This window comes from Myxine glutinosa, chromosome 1 (genome assembly GCF_964187855.1).
Source record: "Myxine glutinosa chromosome 1, kmMyxGlut1.1, whole genome shotgun sequence".
NCBI classification, from domain to species: domain Eukaryota; kingdom Metazoa; phylum Chordata; class Myxini; order Myxiniformes; family Myxinidae; genus Myxine; species Myxine glutinosa.
The window spans coordinates 160,229,159-160,248,654 of record NC_136261.1 but is presented as its reverse complement, the minus strand read 5'-3'; the positions used below and the strand labels follow the sequence as shown (position 1 = coordinate 160,248,654).

The 19,496-nt window shown below is 42.1% G+C and overlaps 1 protein-coding gene across 2 annotated transcripts in view; it reads right to left on the bottom strand.

Annotated features, from left to right (window-relative positions):
* LOC144892430 (uncharacterized) overlaps positions 1-16,273 on the bottom strand; it is an 82,551-nt gene extending 66,278 nt beyond the window's left edge. The window contains exons 1-2 of one of the 2 annotated variants that reach the window (XM_078779184.1): positions 15,956-16,258; positions 14,622-14,722 (exon numbers count right to left, since the gene is read on the bottom strand). Coding sequence is in view for 1 of the 2 variants with exons in the window: in XM_078779190.1 (XP_078635316.1) it covers positions 15,956-16,158 (203 nt within the window). In the remaining variant the exon portion in view is untranslated. Of the gene's footprint in view, positions 1-14,621; positions 14,723-15,955 lie in introns of both variants that reach the window. The other variant, XM_078779190.1, reaches the window with a different exon arrangement.
* Between the last annotated feature and the right edge of the window lie 3,223 nt (positions 16,274-19,496).

Sequence of the window (19,496 nt, the reverse complement as noted above, 5' to 3'; positions counted from 1 at the left end):
GTGCAAGCGTGTACCGATGAAAGTCACTTCTTGAACGGAATTTTTGAAAAACTTCCATCAGGGAGACACTTTCGTGTTAGGAGGATGAAGAATAACATTTTCACAAAGTCATTTGTACCATGTGCAATTCAAATGCTAAATTCAAATTCCTAGCCATTTTGCTGTTTCGTCCATCTTCCATATTTTATATCTTTTTATTTTGTTTTCTTATTCCCTTTGTGTTTTATGTTTTTATGATGGTTAACTTACGGTGTCACCAAAGAATAATTTCCCTGAATATGGGACAATAAAGATTTATTTCCTTTCCTGTGCTCACTCGGCTTTTGAAATTGCGAAATCACCACTCGCTAATCTTGAGCCACAGCCCATGCATAAGCTAGGGGTCTCAAAACCACATACAATTAGTGAATGTGCTTTCATACACTCTCTCTGCATGTGACAGTACAAGAAACATGCATGGAAAAAAAAAGAAGGGGAGTCCCCGGGTTTCTTCTACTGATGACATCCACTTGCCATGGTGACATGATGAGATTTTTCCAGTGTTCTTGATTGGATATGGTGTTGACTCAATCAGTGCCACTAAATGGGTGTCCTCCACCTTTAATGCATGTGTCTATGAGTCTATGTATCTCTGTCTGGTTTACGTGCACCTTTAGCAATGTCTACATTTGTGCAAACCCTTGTATCTCCACACATTGAATCAATTTAAAGGACAAGTTTAGAAAGCCGCAAGTTAAAATCTGGATCATCGTTAGACCAAGAAAAAAACCCAAAATGGAAGAAACGAACAAGAATATGACCTCTTAGAAGTTGTCAAGATGGAATCAAAAGGTTCGCTGAGACTTGCCAGAGAAAGTTGTTTGTGGATGGGTCTTTTTGAAGCCTTCATCTAGGAGAGCCAGTTTGTTCAACCAAATTATAATGAGATAGCCATGAGTTGTTGGTTATATTGTCAAGTCAGGGGGTGTGCTGCCACCCTCATAAGTTGCGATAGACCACGACTCATTGCAAGATGGTCTCGAGGACTTTCAAGGTGGTTCTTCTTCCATAATGACGCCAATCAGCAGAATAAACTTGAAAGTGCTGTAAACATCCAAGTTGATCAGCATTGACATGTGTCAAGACTGGGTCAAGACAGTTGTAAGAGAGACATAAAACTCTAAATTATTGTTCTAATAATCTATACAAAATATTAGATGAAGTCTTCATAGTAGATGAAGCAATGGACACTTAAGACAGAATTTGGGTCTGACATTGAAGGCAACTTGGGCAGAAGTGAATGCACAACAAGGAGTCACCTAAACTGAGACTGCACAAAACCACAAATGATCAGATGCAAACGGATTTGCTGCTATAACATATAAGCTGTAAGAATAGCTGTAAATTGTTGAAGCAGGGTGCTAATTTAGTTGTCACACACCAACTACACAGAAAGCCATCATTTATTCAGCATCAAAGTAATTAATGAACATTTAAAATTGAGGAATCTGCACTGTAAACATTTTCCTGAAGCCCATTTGATACTAGAACAGCACTCGGTAGAGTGCATACCTCCGCCAGGCTGAACAGTTTACGTTTTGTGTTCCACTGATAGGCTAGATCTGGATCCGGACCTGAACCAAAATCGAATTGGCTTGTTCTCGTCACCCAACCAACCCGTCCACCTTGTTTCATCCGAATCCGTCCACAAGTTTTTGAAGAATCATGCAATACATCATTTTTAACCCCATCTCTCAATGGTGAAGAATCACTTTTTTAAAAATCTCGCATCCGGATCTGCGTCGACACCAAAACAGAATTACTTCTTCCTTGTCACATGCCCAACCAGCACACCAAATTTCAGCGGAATCCGTCCACAACTTTTTGAGATATTCTGTTCACAGACAAAAAAACAGACAGACAAACAAGAAGGCGTCAGGCTCGATAGCCTGACAGGTATGACGAAAATGAGGGTACCAAATATTGGTTGATTAATTGATTGTGTAATTGCAAAAGCATGTGCTCACTGTTGTGCTCAAAGGATGGCTGAGATATCGCTCGGACAAGCAAGAAACCCTTGACCCTTGACCTATATAGTCAAAAAACATTGATAGTCTCACCTTTGCCCTTCGGAAGCTTTTGGTAAAGTTTGACAAAGATAGCTGAAAGTGTTTGTGAGTTATCGCACTCACCAACAAAAAATGAAATATCACTCATGGAGCGACACTTAGCAAAACAGAACAAAGTAGCATGGCACCGATATTAGTGGTTGAGTGACCGATATGTAAATTGAATTCAATTAAATTGCATAAATTGAATACAATTATTCAATTAGCCGATATGTAAATCCTTTTCAAATTTCAAGTCAATCGGAATCGGATTCAGTGACCTGATATGCAAATCGTCTTCAAATTTTAAGTTAATCAGATGAAAATTGACGATTTTAGAAATTTGACCTATGTTGACCTTTTGGCCTATGTTAACCTCAAAAATAGTTGGTGGTTGAATTCAGTTTGCCGATATGTAAATCCCATTCAAATTTCAAGTCAAATCGGATGAAAATTGAGGATTTTAGAGATTTGGAAAAAGTGTTTGACCTTTGGCCACTGTTGACCTTATGACCTATGTTTATCTAAAAAAAAAACAGTTGGTGGTTGAATTCAGTTCACTGATATGAAAATCCTCTTCAAATTTCAAGTCAATCGGATGTACATTGAGGATTTTAGAAATCTGAAGAAAAGTGGTTGACCTTGGTTCGCCTTATCTAATTTGACCTTTTGACCTCAAAATATATAAGATTTTGTCGGACCATGAACTCTACCATTTGGTGCAGTTTCGTGAAGATCGGTTTAAAATTGTGACCTGCAGGCGAGTATAAGTGAGCGGACAGACAAACACACACACAAACCGGAGTGATCAACATACCTGTCAAAAATAATTTTTTTGACAAGTAATGAGACAAAAGACCGACATGTGACGAAAATATTCAATTATCTTCATTACAAACAGGTGAAGACATAACCTCCGCCCACCTTCAGTGGTGGAGGTAATTACACACATAACCATTCAACACATAGACAGACAGAAAAATGGAATTGGTGAAAAAGTTTAAACCGATTTATGCCGGTTTGATGAGTTTCTTTCATTGCGCCACGACGGACTGAAATGTTTACCGACGTAACCCGAATGTCAAGGATAAGTGAGGATTTGGATTTTTTGTGTCAAGATTTGTGCAAAGTCCAGACGGAAGTTAAGAGTTGCTAAACACAGTTGCCAGCAGGTGAGTTCATCAGTAGTTCAGCACAGTGCCAGTCCGGAGGGGCAACATGAACCTGTGGAACCCCACAAGATTAGCGTCCATCATGGGAAGGTGGCCAGGCGAGGATGCATGTTCAGTGGTAAGATATACACTTTAAACGGCATCCTCAAACCAGAACACTGCAGCATTCAGCCCGAGAAAAGCTTGGGGGATCAGGATTCATTATCCAGCAGCTGCTGCTCACCAGAAATGCCACGTCTGCCACAAGCAGCTTAATATTTCACCACCTGTCCAAACATACTCATAAACATAGAACTCTCCATGATGATTCCTTCAGGAGTCTCGTACCTTTCCAGCATCCTCTCATGCCTCCTCTCCGCTGCTTCAATGCTGAGCTATGGCACCTTGGTGGCAGCCAAGAAGCTTTAAATAATCACCCCCCCCCCCTCCTCTTTCATTTATTGGGCGACACTTAACGCACATCTAACCGGTGCCCAGAACATTCATTGTGGTCTGTTTAGCCAGCCTCATTCATGAGCTTGGAATTTAGGACATTTTTTGATATCCTAAATAATTTATAAAAAAATTTTTGTATACTTAGTCTAGGCTCATATAAAAGCTAACACATAGAACATATAATAAAGGGAGCAGGAGACAAGAGGGGGAGAGAGAAGGAAGTACAACAACAGTAGGGCACAGGGACATCAGGAGATTTGTAGAAGGGAGAGGGCTGGGGCAGGGTACATGGGATTAAACATGGAATTTTAAGCAGGTGGATTAATGGGGGTAAAAAAGATCAAGGTTTTGGATGGGGGAAGATATAAGATGGTGGTGAACAGCTGTTTTGAAGACCTGGAGGGAGGAGTGGGATTGAAGAGAGTGAGGGAGTTTGTTCCAGAGGTGGGAGAAAAGGGGAATGAAGGAGTGAAGGTGAGCAGAGAGTCTTGATTTTGGCAGTTTCACCAGAAAAAAGTTGTTGGCAGATCTGGTGCATCCTGCAGGAATATTTGGGGGACAGAGCAGGGGTTGCAAAGCCGGAGAGGAGTTGGTAGAAGACAGAAAGACCACCAACATCTCTGTGGTGAGAGAGTGAAAGGGCCTCAGAATCAGCTTCGTCGCAGGAGATTCCAATGATTCTGAAAGCTTTGATTTCAACAGCGTGAAGCCGAGCTAGGTGTGAGGCAGGAGCACCGGCCCATAGGGGAGAGCAGTATTCCATTGAGCTGCGGATGAAAGCCTTGTATGTGGTGAGGAGCTCAGATGTGCCAAGGAAGGACTTCGCACGACGGAGGATGCCCAGTCGGCGACTGGCTTTGTAGGCTAGTTTGGAAATATGCCTTTCCCAGGAAAGATCATTGCAGATAGTGAGACCCAAAAGCTTGAGCAACAATATTTCAGAAAGTCAAAGTTTTCAGAAGTCAGAAGAATTCAGAATTCACAATAATTCAGAAGTGTTCAGAAATTTGTTACCATGTTACATCGAACATTCCTGCACAAATAAACTCTCAAAGAGTGGTTGACCTTGGCTTTTTCGCCAAATATGGCTGTTCCAACCGACAAGTTGACAAAGACACTATTGGCTTCAACACTAAAATAACATATCAGGACTATAATACTGTCATGTAAATAAAACAATATGAAATTCAAACATGGTTACCCAGGCAATGTTACCCAGGACAAACCCAGGTAAAAACCCAAGTTACCCAGGTAAAACAACACTTGAGAATGGACGACAAGTTAGGGGAAGTTAAGGTGGGGGAGAAGGGGGTGGAAGAAGGAAAGATTTCTTGTCAAAGCTTTAAGCTGTGTTGTTTATTCAGGTTGATAGGTTGGTTCACTCAGCAAGCAAAACGTCTACCCAAAATACAAGGCAAACAAAGCTAGTAAACTAGAATTCATGACCTTTGAGTCTTGACCCACATTTACTCTTCTGAAGCAACAAAAGTCTTTCGTAAAACTAAAGTCATTGCGTCTAAGGATAAGACTTCCTATATAAAGGTATACACATAAATTCCAATTTGGGAATGTCAATTCCTCAGTGTCAGAAGAGGCTGATATTTAAAAATAGTTGTTGTTTAAATAGCAATTGAGTGCACAATTGTTTATTTCATCATGGATTGAGCTCAGAGTAATATAATGCAGATATGGTCCTTTTGTTTGGGGGTCTTTTTTTTTTTTGCATACAAGATAGAGGCTCGTGTAAGAGCTAACATTAATCGCAAAAAGACAAACTGACACATAAAACATATGATAAAGGGAGCGGGAGACGAGATGGGGAGAGAGAGGGAAGCACAAGTACAACATTTAAGAGCAGGGACATCGGGAAATCTGTGGGAGGGAGAGGGCTTGGGGGGAGGAGGCGTGGGAAGATTTGAAGATTTGAAGATTTGAAGATAAATAAACTCAAACGAACCTCACTGCTCGTCTTTTCACTCCGGGCCTCACGTGCGTATGACATATGACCTTTAAAAATGTACACTCTGCATATGTATGGGTAGGGGATCACATTTGTGAGATTTTGTGTTGATCGGATAATGTTCGTTGTTCTATCCAAGATGGTTGCCAAACCACGTGACCTATGACATCATCATTTTCAAACTATATGCAACAATGGTGTTAGATGATATTTGTAAAATTTCGCATCAATAGAGTAAGTGGTTTCAGAGATATAATTATTTAATATTTTCCTTCAATCCAATATGGCTGCCACACCATGTGACGTGACAAAATGATGTTTTTGTGATCATCTTTTAATCACCATGTCTAGTCAATGAAACACGTAAAGTTTCGAGTCAATGGATTTGGTGGTTTGGGCGAAGATGTTTTTTTAAGGTTTTACGTTAAATCCAAATATGGCTGCCAAACCATGTGACCAATGATGTCATAAATTTAATATTTCAATACAACTGGGTCATTGATCATGTGCATGCAATTTCATATTTTTCGATAAGGAATTCGATTAAAACATTTTTGGCTGGTATGCCACTTCACCGATGATATCATTATTATGCTTTTGTTCCCCATTGGGAGAACATGACAATATGCCATGTTTCAAATTTTTCCATTCAGCGGTTTCCGAGAAATAATTATTGAATTATTTGCGTTTAATCCAAGACAGCTGCCATACTACATGACCGATGACATCACAATTATCATTCCAACATTCTGCATAGGTGACACTCCTATCCTAAAAGTTTCGTCTCAATCGACATGTGGTTGCTGAGAAAAACAAGGTTTAGCCCGCACGGACGGACGGACGGACGGACGGACAACCTGAAAACATATTGCCTGAAGAAGTGGTTTCAGAGAAAAGATTTTTTTTTAATATCGGCTTTCAAGCCAATATGGCTGCCACACAATGTGACATATGACCTTAAAAAATGTACACTCTGCATATGTGGGTAGGGGATCACGTTTGTGGAGTTTTGTTTTGATCGGATAATGTTTGTTGTTCTATCCAAGATGGCTGCCAAACCACGTGACCAATGACATCATCATTTTAAAACGATATGCAACAATGGTGCTTGATGATATTTGTAAAATTTCGCATCAATAGGGTCAGTGGTTTCAGAGATATCATTATTTAATATTTACCTTTAATCCAATATGGCTGCCACACCATGTGACATGACCAATGATGTTTTCGTCATCAACTTTTAATCACCATGCCTAGTCAATGACACATGTAAAGTTTCGAGTCCATTGATTTAGTGGTTTAGGAGAAGATGTATTTCCAAGGGTTTTAGGTTAAATCCAATATGGCTGCCAAACCATGTGACCTATCATGTCATAAATTATTTCAATACAAATCGGTCATCGATCATGCGCATGCAATTTTAGATTTTTAGGACAAGGAATTCGATTAAAACATTTTTGGCTGGTATACCACTTCAGTTATGATGTCATCATTATCATGCTTTTGTGCCCCATTGGGAGTACTTCACAATGTGCCAAGTTTCAAATTTTTCCATTCAGCGGTTTCCGAGAATTTTTTAAAATTATTTGCGTTTAATCCAAGACAGCTGCCATACTACATGACCGATGACATCACAATTATCATTCCAACATTCTGCATAGGTGACACTCCTATCCTAAAAGTTTTGTCTCAATCGACATGTGGTTGCTGAGAAAAACAAGGTTTAGCCCGCACGGACGGACGGACGGACGGACGGACAACCTGAAAACATATTACCTGAAGAAGTGGTTTCAGAGAAAAGATTTTTTTTAAATATCAGCTTTCAAGCCAATATGGCTGCCACACAATGTGACCTATCATGTCATACATTATTTCAATACAAATCGGTCATAGATCATGCGCATGCAATTTTAGATTTTTAGGACAAGGAATTCGATTAAAACATTTTTGGCTGGTATACCACTTCAGTTATGATGTCATCATTATCATGCTTTTGTTCCCCATTGTAGTCAGGGCCCTGAGGGATATTTTGGTTCAAATTCTTACAAAAGCATCAAATTTGGCGCAGATGTTGCCCATGCCATACATACTCTTTCGATTTTTGACGGGCGCCAAGGGCGGTATGATCCGGGGACCATACCGGTCCATCCCGCCATGTCACCTGACCTATGACGTCATAATTAGGATATGCATCCAATCACATGGCGTACTATAAGTGGTCAAAGTTCAAAATGAATCGATCGAAAAATGAAGGCAGGGATCCATTTTTAAGGTTTTCATAAAATCCAATATGGCCGCCAGGTCACATGACCTATGACGTCATATTTATGACATGTATACAATCATGTATACATGAACCCGGATCATGATCGCACAAAAATTAAACACAAGGATATGGCATACAGTTCATAAAACATCAAAATCCGTACCTTGGTAATTAGACTGATGAACTGCATATGCCTGAAAATTAGGAAATAGACATGTAAATATTTCCTCTAATTGTCAAAAATAAGGTCAGAGTTCGATTACCCAACCCAGAAACATAAAATGGTGAACCTCGCGTAAATCTTGACAAAAAACTCAAAAACCGACATATTTGACTCAGAAATAACCTTTAAGATGACCTTGAGGGTTGACCTTGACCTCGAATCATCAAAATAACATCATAATTGGATTCCTCGACCTCGAAAACCCCTGAAAAGTGGTATCATACATGATTCCAACCCTTTTGGTTATTTAACTGATTTTCCTCTAATCCGGGTGGCGGCCATTTAGTATTTCGCCAATATGGGCCTCCCGGGGGGGGGGGGGGGGCGCCCGTCTTGGCACCCGTCAAAAATCGAAAGAGTATGGCATGGGAAACATCTGGGCCAAATTTGGTGCTTTTGGAAGAATTTGAACCAAACGGCCCCAAAATATCCCTAAGGGCCTTGACTATTGGGAGTACTTCACAATGTGCCAAGTTTCAAATTTTCCATTCAGCGGTTTCCGGGAATTTTTTTAAATTATTTGCGTTTCAATATGACTATCCTAAAAAATGGCCATCCCCTACCCAATATACCACGTGACCTATACGGTTTATAATGATCATAAAAACATTCTGCATGGTGTCACTCCTATCCTGAAAGTTTTGTCTCAATCGGACATGTGGTTGCTGAGAAAAACGAGGTTTAGCCTGTACGGACGTATGAACGGACGGACAACCCGAAAACATAATGCCTCCGGCCTACTTCGGGGGACGGGCTAACCCCTGCTCTAGCGGGGAAAATGGCCTTAAAACGATCATTCATATTCATTCATTCATTCTACTTCGGAGGACGGAGGCATAAAAACTCATGGAAACATGAACCAAAAACAATCACTGAAAACAAGGAAGTAATGCTCACGTACTGACCAAATTAGCCCATCCAGCGTGAACAAAGAAAACAAAGCATTGCCGCAGGATATATAGCACTTTGATACAAAACAAGTCAGGAGACGACGATGGTTCACGAGCGAGCGGTATTCAATGACAAAGGTCAAAACCGACATTGAAAATATATAAAGAGGAATGTATTATCTGTTATGAGACTGGTTAGCTACACAATACCGAAAATTCGGTTCGATTCCGACAACTTTGAAAATTTGACCTTTGTGACCTTGAAATGTCAAAACGAAGGTTACTGACCTTAAAATGAGATAGAAAATAATGTATAATGAGTTATGAGGTTAGTTAGCTACACAATACCGAAAACTCGGTTCGATTCCGACAACTTTGAAAATTTGACCTTTGTGACCTTGAAATGTCAAAACGAAGGTTACTGACCTTGAAATGAGATAGAAAATAATGTATAATCAGTTATGAGGTTAGTTACCTACACAATACCGAAAATTTGGTTCGATTCCGACAACTTTGAAAATTTGACCTTTGTGACCTTCAAACCAGGTCGAAGATTCTTGAAATTTGTTGGGAAACTTGTATTTCATGATGTATGTGATAATATAAGATCATGTACGACATTTCACCCTATCAGGAAGCGAACAATGTAATAAAACCATCAAAAATCGACTTTTCTAAATTTCGTGACCTTGTGACCTTGACCTTGGGGCGAAAATGAAAAAAATCGAGCTCCGCGGAGCTAGACACGTGACATTGGCCAAACCAAATATCGAAACCCCTGTCAGATTCCACCAAACCCCTCGGAGAAGATGTAGCTTGAACTCGATTACCCCCTAAAAATACATCTTTTTCGGGCGTGGCTCCGCCCACAATGGGCGCAATACGCCCACTCTCGGCAGGACACAACTAGATCATGATATCAACCTCCCCCCCCCCAAGTTTCATCAAGATCGGATGATATCTTCGGGTAGTTATGCTGCGGACAGACAGACACACACACAGACAGACGCACACACATGACGAATATAGTGGTCACTTCTCACTTGATAACTCGTGAACCAAAAAGAAAAGAAGGCATTGCTAATTGAGGTGTCAGTCCCCAGCGATTTTGGCCTAAACAAGGAGAAATCAAGAAAATGACCAAATATCTAAATCTCAAGAATGAAGTGAAAAAATCTTGGAACCTGAAGAGCGCCCAAGTGGTACCAGTGATAATTGGGGCAACGGGAATGATAAAGAAGAACGTCACAAAGATCCTACAAACCATCCTTGGGAACATTACCACAAACAAACTACAGTTGGCAGCTGTGCAGGGCTCACTGACGATCCTGAAAAGAGCCCTCGGAACAAAACTCTGAAAACATCACAACTTAGCCCATGAATCATGATCCCTCACCGAAACGGAGGCGGACACCTGGAGCCCTGGGGGGCTCCTTTTCACCTTCTGAAACCCGCATGTGGTGATAACAACCAACGACACTCGCACTTCAGGGACGTGGGTGGTGTGACTTATCGGCAGCATTTAGTGTCCATCTCAAGTTGCCCTAAAAGTATGGTGGTGGGCCTTCTCTTTTAACCACCACAGTCTCTATGGGGATGGTTCACCTGTCATGGAGATTTTATTAGTGCTTGTTGGGCTTTTATCCGGCTACGATGAAGGATATGATTTTGTGTGATTTGAAGTGAAATCTCAAGTGATGACAATGGGATGTAGTTCCCAGCATGATGGTTCTCTTGTAGATCTTAATGACACCGTTTTTGAGGTTGGAGGTCATTGTTGAAGCAGAGCAGCTAAATCACTGCAATGCATGTACCTTATGTAGCCATAGGTCACCTGTGCAACATGGGGTGGATGCTGGTCTAAGATTCCTAGTGAGCTGATCCAGGGAGCAGCTCTGTCCTGGATGGAGCTGAAGACCACCCTCCGAGCGAACAATAAGTATTCCATCAGCCGTGTAGACCTTGAAGACGTTTTGAGGAATCAGGAGGTGATCTACTTCATTTGGAGCGTGCAGCCTCTCTCCTGCTTTTGCCATCATGGTGTTGGTGTGGTGGTTAGTGGTGAAGGCGAGGATGTGGTTATGGGTGATGGCGAGGATGTGGTTAGTGGTGATGGCGAGGATGTGGTTATGGGTAATGGTGAGGATGTGGTTATGGGTGATGGCGAGGATGTGGTTATGTGTGATGGTGAGGATGTGGTTATGAGTGATGGTGAGGATGTGGTTATGGGTGATGGCGAGGATGTGGTTAGTGGTGATCCCGAGGATGTGGTTATGGGTGATGGTGAGGCTGTAGTTATGGGTGATGGTGAGGATGTGGTTATGGGTGATGGTGAGGATGTGGTTAATGGTGATCCCGAGGATGTGGTTAGTCGTGATCCCGAGGATGTGGTTTTGGGTGATGGTGAGGATGTGGTTCGTGGTGATCCCGAGGATGTGGTTATGGGTGATGGTGTGGCTATGGTTATGGGTGATGGTGAGGATGTGGTTATGGGTGATGGCGAGGATGTGGTTATGGGTGAAGGCGAGGATGTGGTTATGGGTGATGGCGAGGATGTGGTTATGGGTGATGGTGAGGATGTGGTTATGGGTGATGGTGAGGATATGGTTATGGGTGATGGTGAGGATGTGGTTATGGGTGATGGCAAGGATGTGGTTATGGGTGATGGCAAGGATGTGGTTATGGGTGATGGCAAGGATGTGGTTATGGGTGATGGCAAGGATGTGGTTATGGGTGATGGTGAGGATGTGGTTATGGGTGATGGCAAGGATGTGGTTATGGGTGATGGCAAGGATGTGGTTATGGGTGATGGCGAGGATGTGGTTAGTGGTGATCCCGAGGATGTGGTTATGGGTGATGGCGAGGATGTGGTTAGTGGTGATCCCGAGGATGTGGTTAGTGGTGATCCCGAGGATGTGGTTAGTGGTGATCCCGAGGATGTTAACACAGGTAGAACTCTGGGAGGATGGTGCAAATTAAATTCCAGTTGGGATTTCTCTTGTTTGAGATCATCAGCACGTGACACATTTCACGTGTGAAACTTCCCATTTGTCAAGGTCTTGCTGAAGTCAGGTATGTGTTGCTTCATTATCAGAGGTGTTTTGAATGCTGCTTATTACACTGTGAGATAATCAAAGAACAGCCCCCGTCCTCGTCTTATGAAGGAGGGAAGGTCACTGATGAAGAAGCTCAAGCCTGTTGGGTCAAGGACAATACTTAGTCCGAGAGGAACTGCTGCAGACATTACCGAGAGGAACTCCAACTCCTGCAGCCATGTCCTGAGGCTGATTATATATTGTCCTGACCAATCAGAAGATTCTTACATATCATAACAATTGTTTTCTTTCTTTTTGTTTAACTGATTGTTCATTCAGCTTTTGCAAAGTAACGGAAGGCAAGATATCCCCGTTAGGGAGGAGTATGGCAAGATCCTGATCCTGATGGAATGTTCCTGATCCTGTCGTATCCTCAGAAGTTAAGCAAGGTCGATCCCACAATAGTACTTGGGTGGGAGTCTTCGATGGAACACTGGGTATGTCGGTTGGAGACGGCCATGTTGGTATAGCATGATCACCTTCGGGCTATCCGGTTACGAACTTTTCTCCAGTAGATTCAAACCCGAGACTGAACCTGCCATGGGTGATTGCAGGTGCGTGCTCCATCTTGCACTCTGCCATACTTTGGATGTGGACAGTAAAGCTGGGAATTGTGTCCATTTACATTTAAGTTGCGATCGTCAAAGACCAAGTTGTATCTCTGAAAACGATTAGGATATTGTTTGCCAGTACCTCAGCTAAATTTCTTGTCTAGTGTCTAAATGGGATAGGTAAAGAGTTGTGGATGTTAATATAGATACATTAAAAGGATAAAAATGGGGTTCATACACAAAAGCTAACTAAACGAGTCGATTAATTTAATGTGTGTCTAAGAAAAAAGGGATTCCATGTTTTGATGGGTCAAATGGCCTTCCATCCATATTTTGATGGGTCCAAGGGCCTTCCATGTTTTGATGGGTCAAATGGCCTTCCATCCATATTTTGATGGGTCCAAGGGCCTTCCATCCATATTTTGATGGGGCAAAGGGCCTTCCATCGATATTTTGATGGGTCAAAGGGCCTTCCATCCATATTTTGATGGGTCCAAGGGCCTTCCATCGATATTTTGATGGGTCAAAGGGCCTTCCATCCATATTTTGATGGGTCCAAGGGCCTTCCATCCATATTTTGATGGGGCAAAGGGCCTTCCATCCATATTTTGATGGGTCCAAGGGCCTTCCATCGATATTTTGATGGATCAAATGGCCTTCCATCCATATTTTGATGGGTCAAATGGCCTTCCATCCATATTTTGATCGGTCAAAGGGCCTTCCATCCATATTTTGATGGGTCCAAGGGCCTTCCATCCATATTTTGATGGGTCCAAGGGCCTTCCATCGATATTTTGATGGATCAAATGGCCTTCCATGTATTTCGTTTGTTCCATTCCCAGAATGTTTGCTCAAGCACCAGTGCACCACAAAATGTCGTTTTTTTTAGAGAGTTCTGGACATAAAGCTGCCGACTTCCCATCCAGTGCTTTTCAATTATTCTCAACAATACCAGTTTCCCAGGTCAACAGCGCCAACTTGCCAGCAACCACCATCGACTAACCACAACGATGCCACTTTTCCAGCCACAAGGATGCCGGTGTATCTTGTATCGATTTTGAGAGACCCTGACGAGCTGAAACTCAAAGGGTGGTGTTCGTAGTCTGTATGTCGGCAATGGAGTAATGGTCGAATGGGTAGTTGCAGTGGTTGACTAGAACGGCACTCAGTAGAGAAAATACCTCCGCCTGGTTGGCCATATCACTCAATGGTGAAGAATCACTTAAAAATTTTACTAGTTGGATCCGGATCCGGATCTTCACCAAAAATGAATCGATTCTTCCTCGTCACACACACAACCTGGTTTCGTCCAGATCCGTCCACAACGTTTTGAGATATCCTGCTATGTATCGTTTTGGCCCTATCTCCCAATGGTGAAGAATCACTTAAAATGTTCTAGTAGCCGGATCCGAATCCAGATCTTCACCAAAATCTAATCATTTTGTCTGTCTCACATATGCTACATCTCTGCCAAATTTCGTCCGAATCCGTCCACAACTTTTTGAGATATTTTGTTCACAAACGGCAGACAGACAAACGGACAGACAGGGGTGAAAACATAACCTCCATCCACCTTTGGTGACGGAGGTAATAAAGCATGCCGGGAGCATTAGATGATAAGTCTATGTGAAATGTATCCATGGGAACCTGGACACTCCACAGCTTGTCCATCGTCTGGTTTAATTACATTGTACAAGCAAACAAACAGGTAACAGAAGCCAGGTGGACCTTGAGCCACAAAGGCTCAACATAGGACTGCAGAGTTGCAATCTGAGAATCCCTTCATCAGATATGGTAACGTGATATTCATGTCATCGATGGATACAGTATTTCACCGAAACCCCCTTCCACACGGACTTCAGGCCTACAAGAAGTCTTCTCTAGGTTGCAATGTGACATTAGAGATCTTAATATGTATGAATTGTTTAGAGGTTGACTGTACCTAGCGTTTCGGAGGAGTGGAGAGGTCATTGAAATCATGGTTCATCAATATTCATTGCACCAGCGTGGATCGGCTTTCTACTCTCGCATCACCACACGTCACTGCAGAGGCACGGGCTTGTATTAACTGAGGATAATGAATGTACATGAATTGCTGTGTTCTCATGATTTACACCAATCATAATACAAACATTTCTTTTGTACAAATTTATTTGTAATATTGGTGATATTATTCATTTGTAATTTATTTGTAATCTAAAAAGGTCCAAATGGTGTAAAGCTCTAAGTAGTGAAGGGTCCAAACTGGTCTAATGGGTCTAAAGGGTCTTACAGGTCTTTCGGCTCTTAAGGGTCTCATGGTCTTTAATGGTCTTTCGGATCTTTTGGGTCCTCTGGGTCTTTAGGGTATTTTGGGTCATCTTGGTATTTAAGGGTCTTTGGGGTATTTTGGGTCCTCAAGGTATTTTCGGTCATCCGGGTCTTTGGGTTATTTTGGGTCTTTAAGAGTATTCAGGATATTTAAGGGTCTTAAGGATCTTGTGGGACTTCAAAGGTCTCAGCAGTCTAAAGGGTCGAAAGTTATATTCCAATAGTACATAGTTAATAGACGTACGTAATTAATAGAAATGATGCAACCGACGTTCAAAGAGTACGTAATTAATAGATATATAGTCACACAGCTTCACTCACCGCCTCATGGCTCCACGAACCGTGTTTTTCGGTTTTATATATATTGGAAGAAGACGACGTTGTGGTCACAAATATACATGGTTCATCTATTCAGTCACAAATATACATACATACACAACCATACACGTTTGCTCCATTATAATAAGATATGAACAGAGTGTGTCAGGTTGTGCATGGGGGTGGGGAGGGGGAGGGGAGTGGGAGAAGGGATTGTGGTGGGAGTTGGGGAGTAAAACGAGAAACTTAAAAAGAAAAATTGAGAAAGAGGTAGGCCTATGAGTTGTGGAGAAAGAAAATGAAGGAGGTTGGTTGTAGATAAGGAGCCAGAGGAGGAGGAGGACGAGGAGGAGGAGGAGGAGGAATTGCCATGTATGTGACACATTCGTTGGGAGGCGGTGGTCAAAAACTCCACTTTTTGCTGATGTAAAATTATCGGGCTCCTGGGATTAAAGAGGAAGACATTGGAGAAAAGCAGTTGAAAAACAGATGTGACGATAAGATAGTGAAGGTGGGGTGGCAGTGGAGCTTGGAGTGGAAAACAAAAAGGTGAAGAGGTGAACGCATTCGGAGAGGATGAATGTCGTAAAAAAATAGGAGAATAAATTGTCAGGGATCGAGGTATGTTTGCAAGTACAATGTGTGTACCTTTTGTGCGCATCCACAATTCGCCAGCCGACTAGTAAATGAAGGCGACTCGTGACAATGACCTCATCTCCACACTTTGATTGCAGCCAGGTGCCCAAAATGATCAGGAAAGATGTCCAGACAAACATAGAGCTCGAGTTATTGAACCCTGTACCTTTGGAATCAATATGAAATCCCTCCGAAGGTGTTCCAACCACCTGCATGGTTCTTCAGGCTGCAAGTTTTACTTTTATGAGAAGGTAAATTGATAAGACAAGGAAGAGCACGGGGAAGGAAAGATAAAGGTATTTCAAGATCAAGATCAATGATCTACGTAGCATTATGGGCGGCAACCGGTATACTCTGGTTTACTTCTGCACTAACCGGTTTTACAAGCACTCGGAAGCAGCTATTGACAATTGCTCAAGGACTTATATGGCGGCTTTGTCAGGCACTGCCAAAAACAGCCCTGTGTGTACACAATCTATCCTTGTACAGTGCGCTGTGTACACAGTGTATGCAGTGTCATTGTGTAAGGTACAATTAATGTGCCCTGTGAGTTGATGCGTACTCTGTACTCTCCACCTGATGTTACCTTTTCTGATCGGTATGTGTCTTGCTTCCCATCAATGGTCAATTTGTGTGATGCATGGTAGATACAGTGCATTCAGAAAGTATTCAGACCCCTACACTTTTTTCACATTTTGTTATGTTGCAGCTTTATGCTGAAATCGTTTAAATTCATTTTTTCCCTCATCAATCTACACACAATACCCCATAATGACAAAGGGAAAACAGGATTTTAGAAAGTTTTGCAAATTTATTAAAAAGAAAAAACTGAAATATCACATTTACATAAGTATTCAGACCCTTTGCTATGACAATTGAAATTTAGCTCAGGTGCCTCCCATTTCTCTTGATCATCTTTGAGATGTTTCTACACCTTGATTGGAGTATACCTGTGGTAAATTCAATTGATTGGACATGATTTGGAAAGGCACACACCTGTCTATATAAGGTCTCACAGCTGACAATGCATATCAGAGCAAAAACCAAGCCATGAGGTCGAAGGAACTGCCTGCAGAGCTCAGAGACAGGATTGTGTCGAGGCACAGATCTGGGGAAGCCTACAAAAAACTTTTCTGCTGCATTGAAGGTTCCCAAGACCACAGTGGCCTCCATAATTCTTAAATGGAAGAAGTTTGGAACAACCAGGACTCTTCTTCGAGCTGGCCGCCCGGCCAAACTGAGCAATCGAGGGAGAAGGGCCTTGGTAGTAGATGTGACCAAGAACCCGATGGTCACTGGCTGAGCTCCAGAGATCCTGTGTGGAGATGGGAGAAACTTCCAGAAGGACAACCATCACTGCAACACTCCACCGATCTGGGCTTTATGGCAGAGTGGCCTGACGGAAGCCTCTCCTCAGTGAAAGACACATGAAAGCCCACAGAATCTTGTTTCTCACAGTCTGAGAGTCCTTTAGGTGCTTTTTTGCAAACTCCAAGCAGCTTTCATGTGTCTTTCACTGAGGAGAGGCTTCCGTCAGGCCACTCTGCCATAAAGCCCAGATCGGTGGAGTGTTGCAGTGATGGTTGTCCTTCTGGAAGTTTCTCCCACAGCCACACAGGATCTCTGGAGCTCAGCCAGTGACCATCGGGTTCTTGGTCACCTCTCTTACCAAGGCCCTTCTCCCCCGATTGCTCAGTTTGGCCGGACGGCCAGCTCTAGGAAGAGTCCTGGTTGTTCCAAACTTCTTCCATTTAAGAATCATGGAGGCCACTGTGCTCTGGGAACCTTCAATGCAGCAGAGATTTTTTTTTGTAGGCTTCCCCAGATCTGTGCCTCGACACAATCCTGTCTCTGAGCTCTGCAGGCAGTTCCTTCGACCTCATGGCTTGGTTTTTGCTCTGATATGCATTGTCAGCTGTGAGACCTTATATAGACAGGTGTGTGCCTTTCCAAATCATGTCCAATCAATTGAATTTACCACAGGTGGACTCCAATCAAGGTGTAGAAACATCTCAAAGATGATCAAGAGAAATGGGAGGCACTTGAGCTAAATTTCAAGTGTCCTAACAAAGGGTCTGAATACTTATGTCAATGTGATATTTCAGTTTTTTCTTTTTAATAAATTTGCAAAACTTTCTAAAATCCTGTTTTCTCTTTGCCATTATGGGGTATTGAGTGTAGATTGATGAGGGAAAAATGAATTTAAACGATTTCAGCATAAGGCTGCAACATAACAAAATGTGAAAAAAGTGAAGGGGTCTGAATACTTTCTGAATGCGCTGTGTATGATAGACTGGACGGATTTCTGAGAAATGTGAATGTTTGGTGCAATTTTGGGTAAAATTTGGGAACCTCACTTTTTAACATAATTAGGGTATGCTGAATTCGATTACCCCGGTTCCCAAGCCGAATTTTGAGTGTTTGACCTTCTAATTAGCATAAACAAAATGGCCGCCAAATTGCCATTTTGGACAATTTATTTGAACAAGCCAGAAACTCAAACAAACGGACTTATATATCATGTATATACATGCAGCTCTTTTACTTTAACTTTACAACTTTTACCCCAAAATGCACGTAGAAGCTTATACATGGCCTTTTCCCATAAACCCGTCTTGTCTATGAATGCCTTCTCGTCCCAAAAGTTTCTTACACCGAGTAATTACTTCATTCGAAAGAAATTGAGGCTCCATGTGACGGTGAATTTTGGGATTAGGAGTTGAAAGTTTGTGTTTGACTCAGACTAAAGAGAAAGAAATTGAGTGTTCTCGTGCCAACCATACATTAGAGGGTGTGTACCAATTTGCTCCAAGCTATAGGCTTTGAATTGGTTGTGTCTGCAATAGCTCACATATGACAAACCATAATCTTTCTTTATCGCTTCTTGTTTTGAAACAATGTGCCTTATGAAAAGTCCTTTACAAAAGCTGCAGTCAATCTGTCAAGACCGACGGTCAAATCAAAAGGCAAACTTCAAACTGTTTGAGAAGGAATTTCAACCTCGCCGACGCTTCGCGAAGGACTCAGTGGACTCTTTAACGTCAAGGAAATAATGGCAGCAGATGGGACGCCCAGTTTAATATCCATCCAAGGGATGGCACAGCCATTGATGAATCACCTTGCCTGTGAAGCACTGGTATGACAGTTTATAGATGGGCCGAGATTTGTAGGCTAGACTAGACGACGAGACAGCTAAGAGGTGATCGAGGCCATCGTGTCAGTCCCCACATTATTATTATTATTATTACCCTCGCCAGAGGAGAGGGCATTGCATTTGAGTCCGTTTGTTTGTTTGTCTGTCTGTCTGTCTGTTTGTCCGCACAGATTAAAGATGATTTTCTCAGCAACCGTTGGTCCTATTGACAGGAAATTTTCACCGAAGGTGCACCTCCACCTGTATAAATTTTTTCATGATAATTATGACGTCATAGGTCACGTGGTTCGGCCGCCATCTTGGAAAAAACGAAAAACTTTGCACCTCCATATATCCGAAAGTGCTGAATTGAAAAAAAATTCAGACATGGCTCATTGTAAAGAACTCTCCATGGAGAAT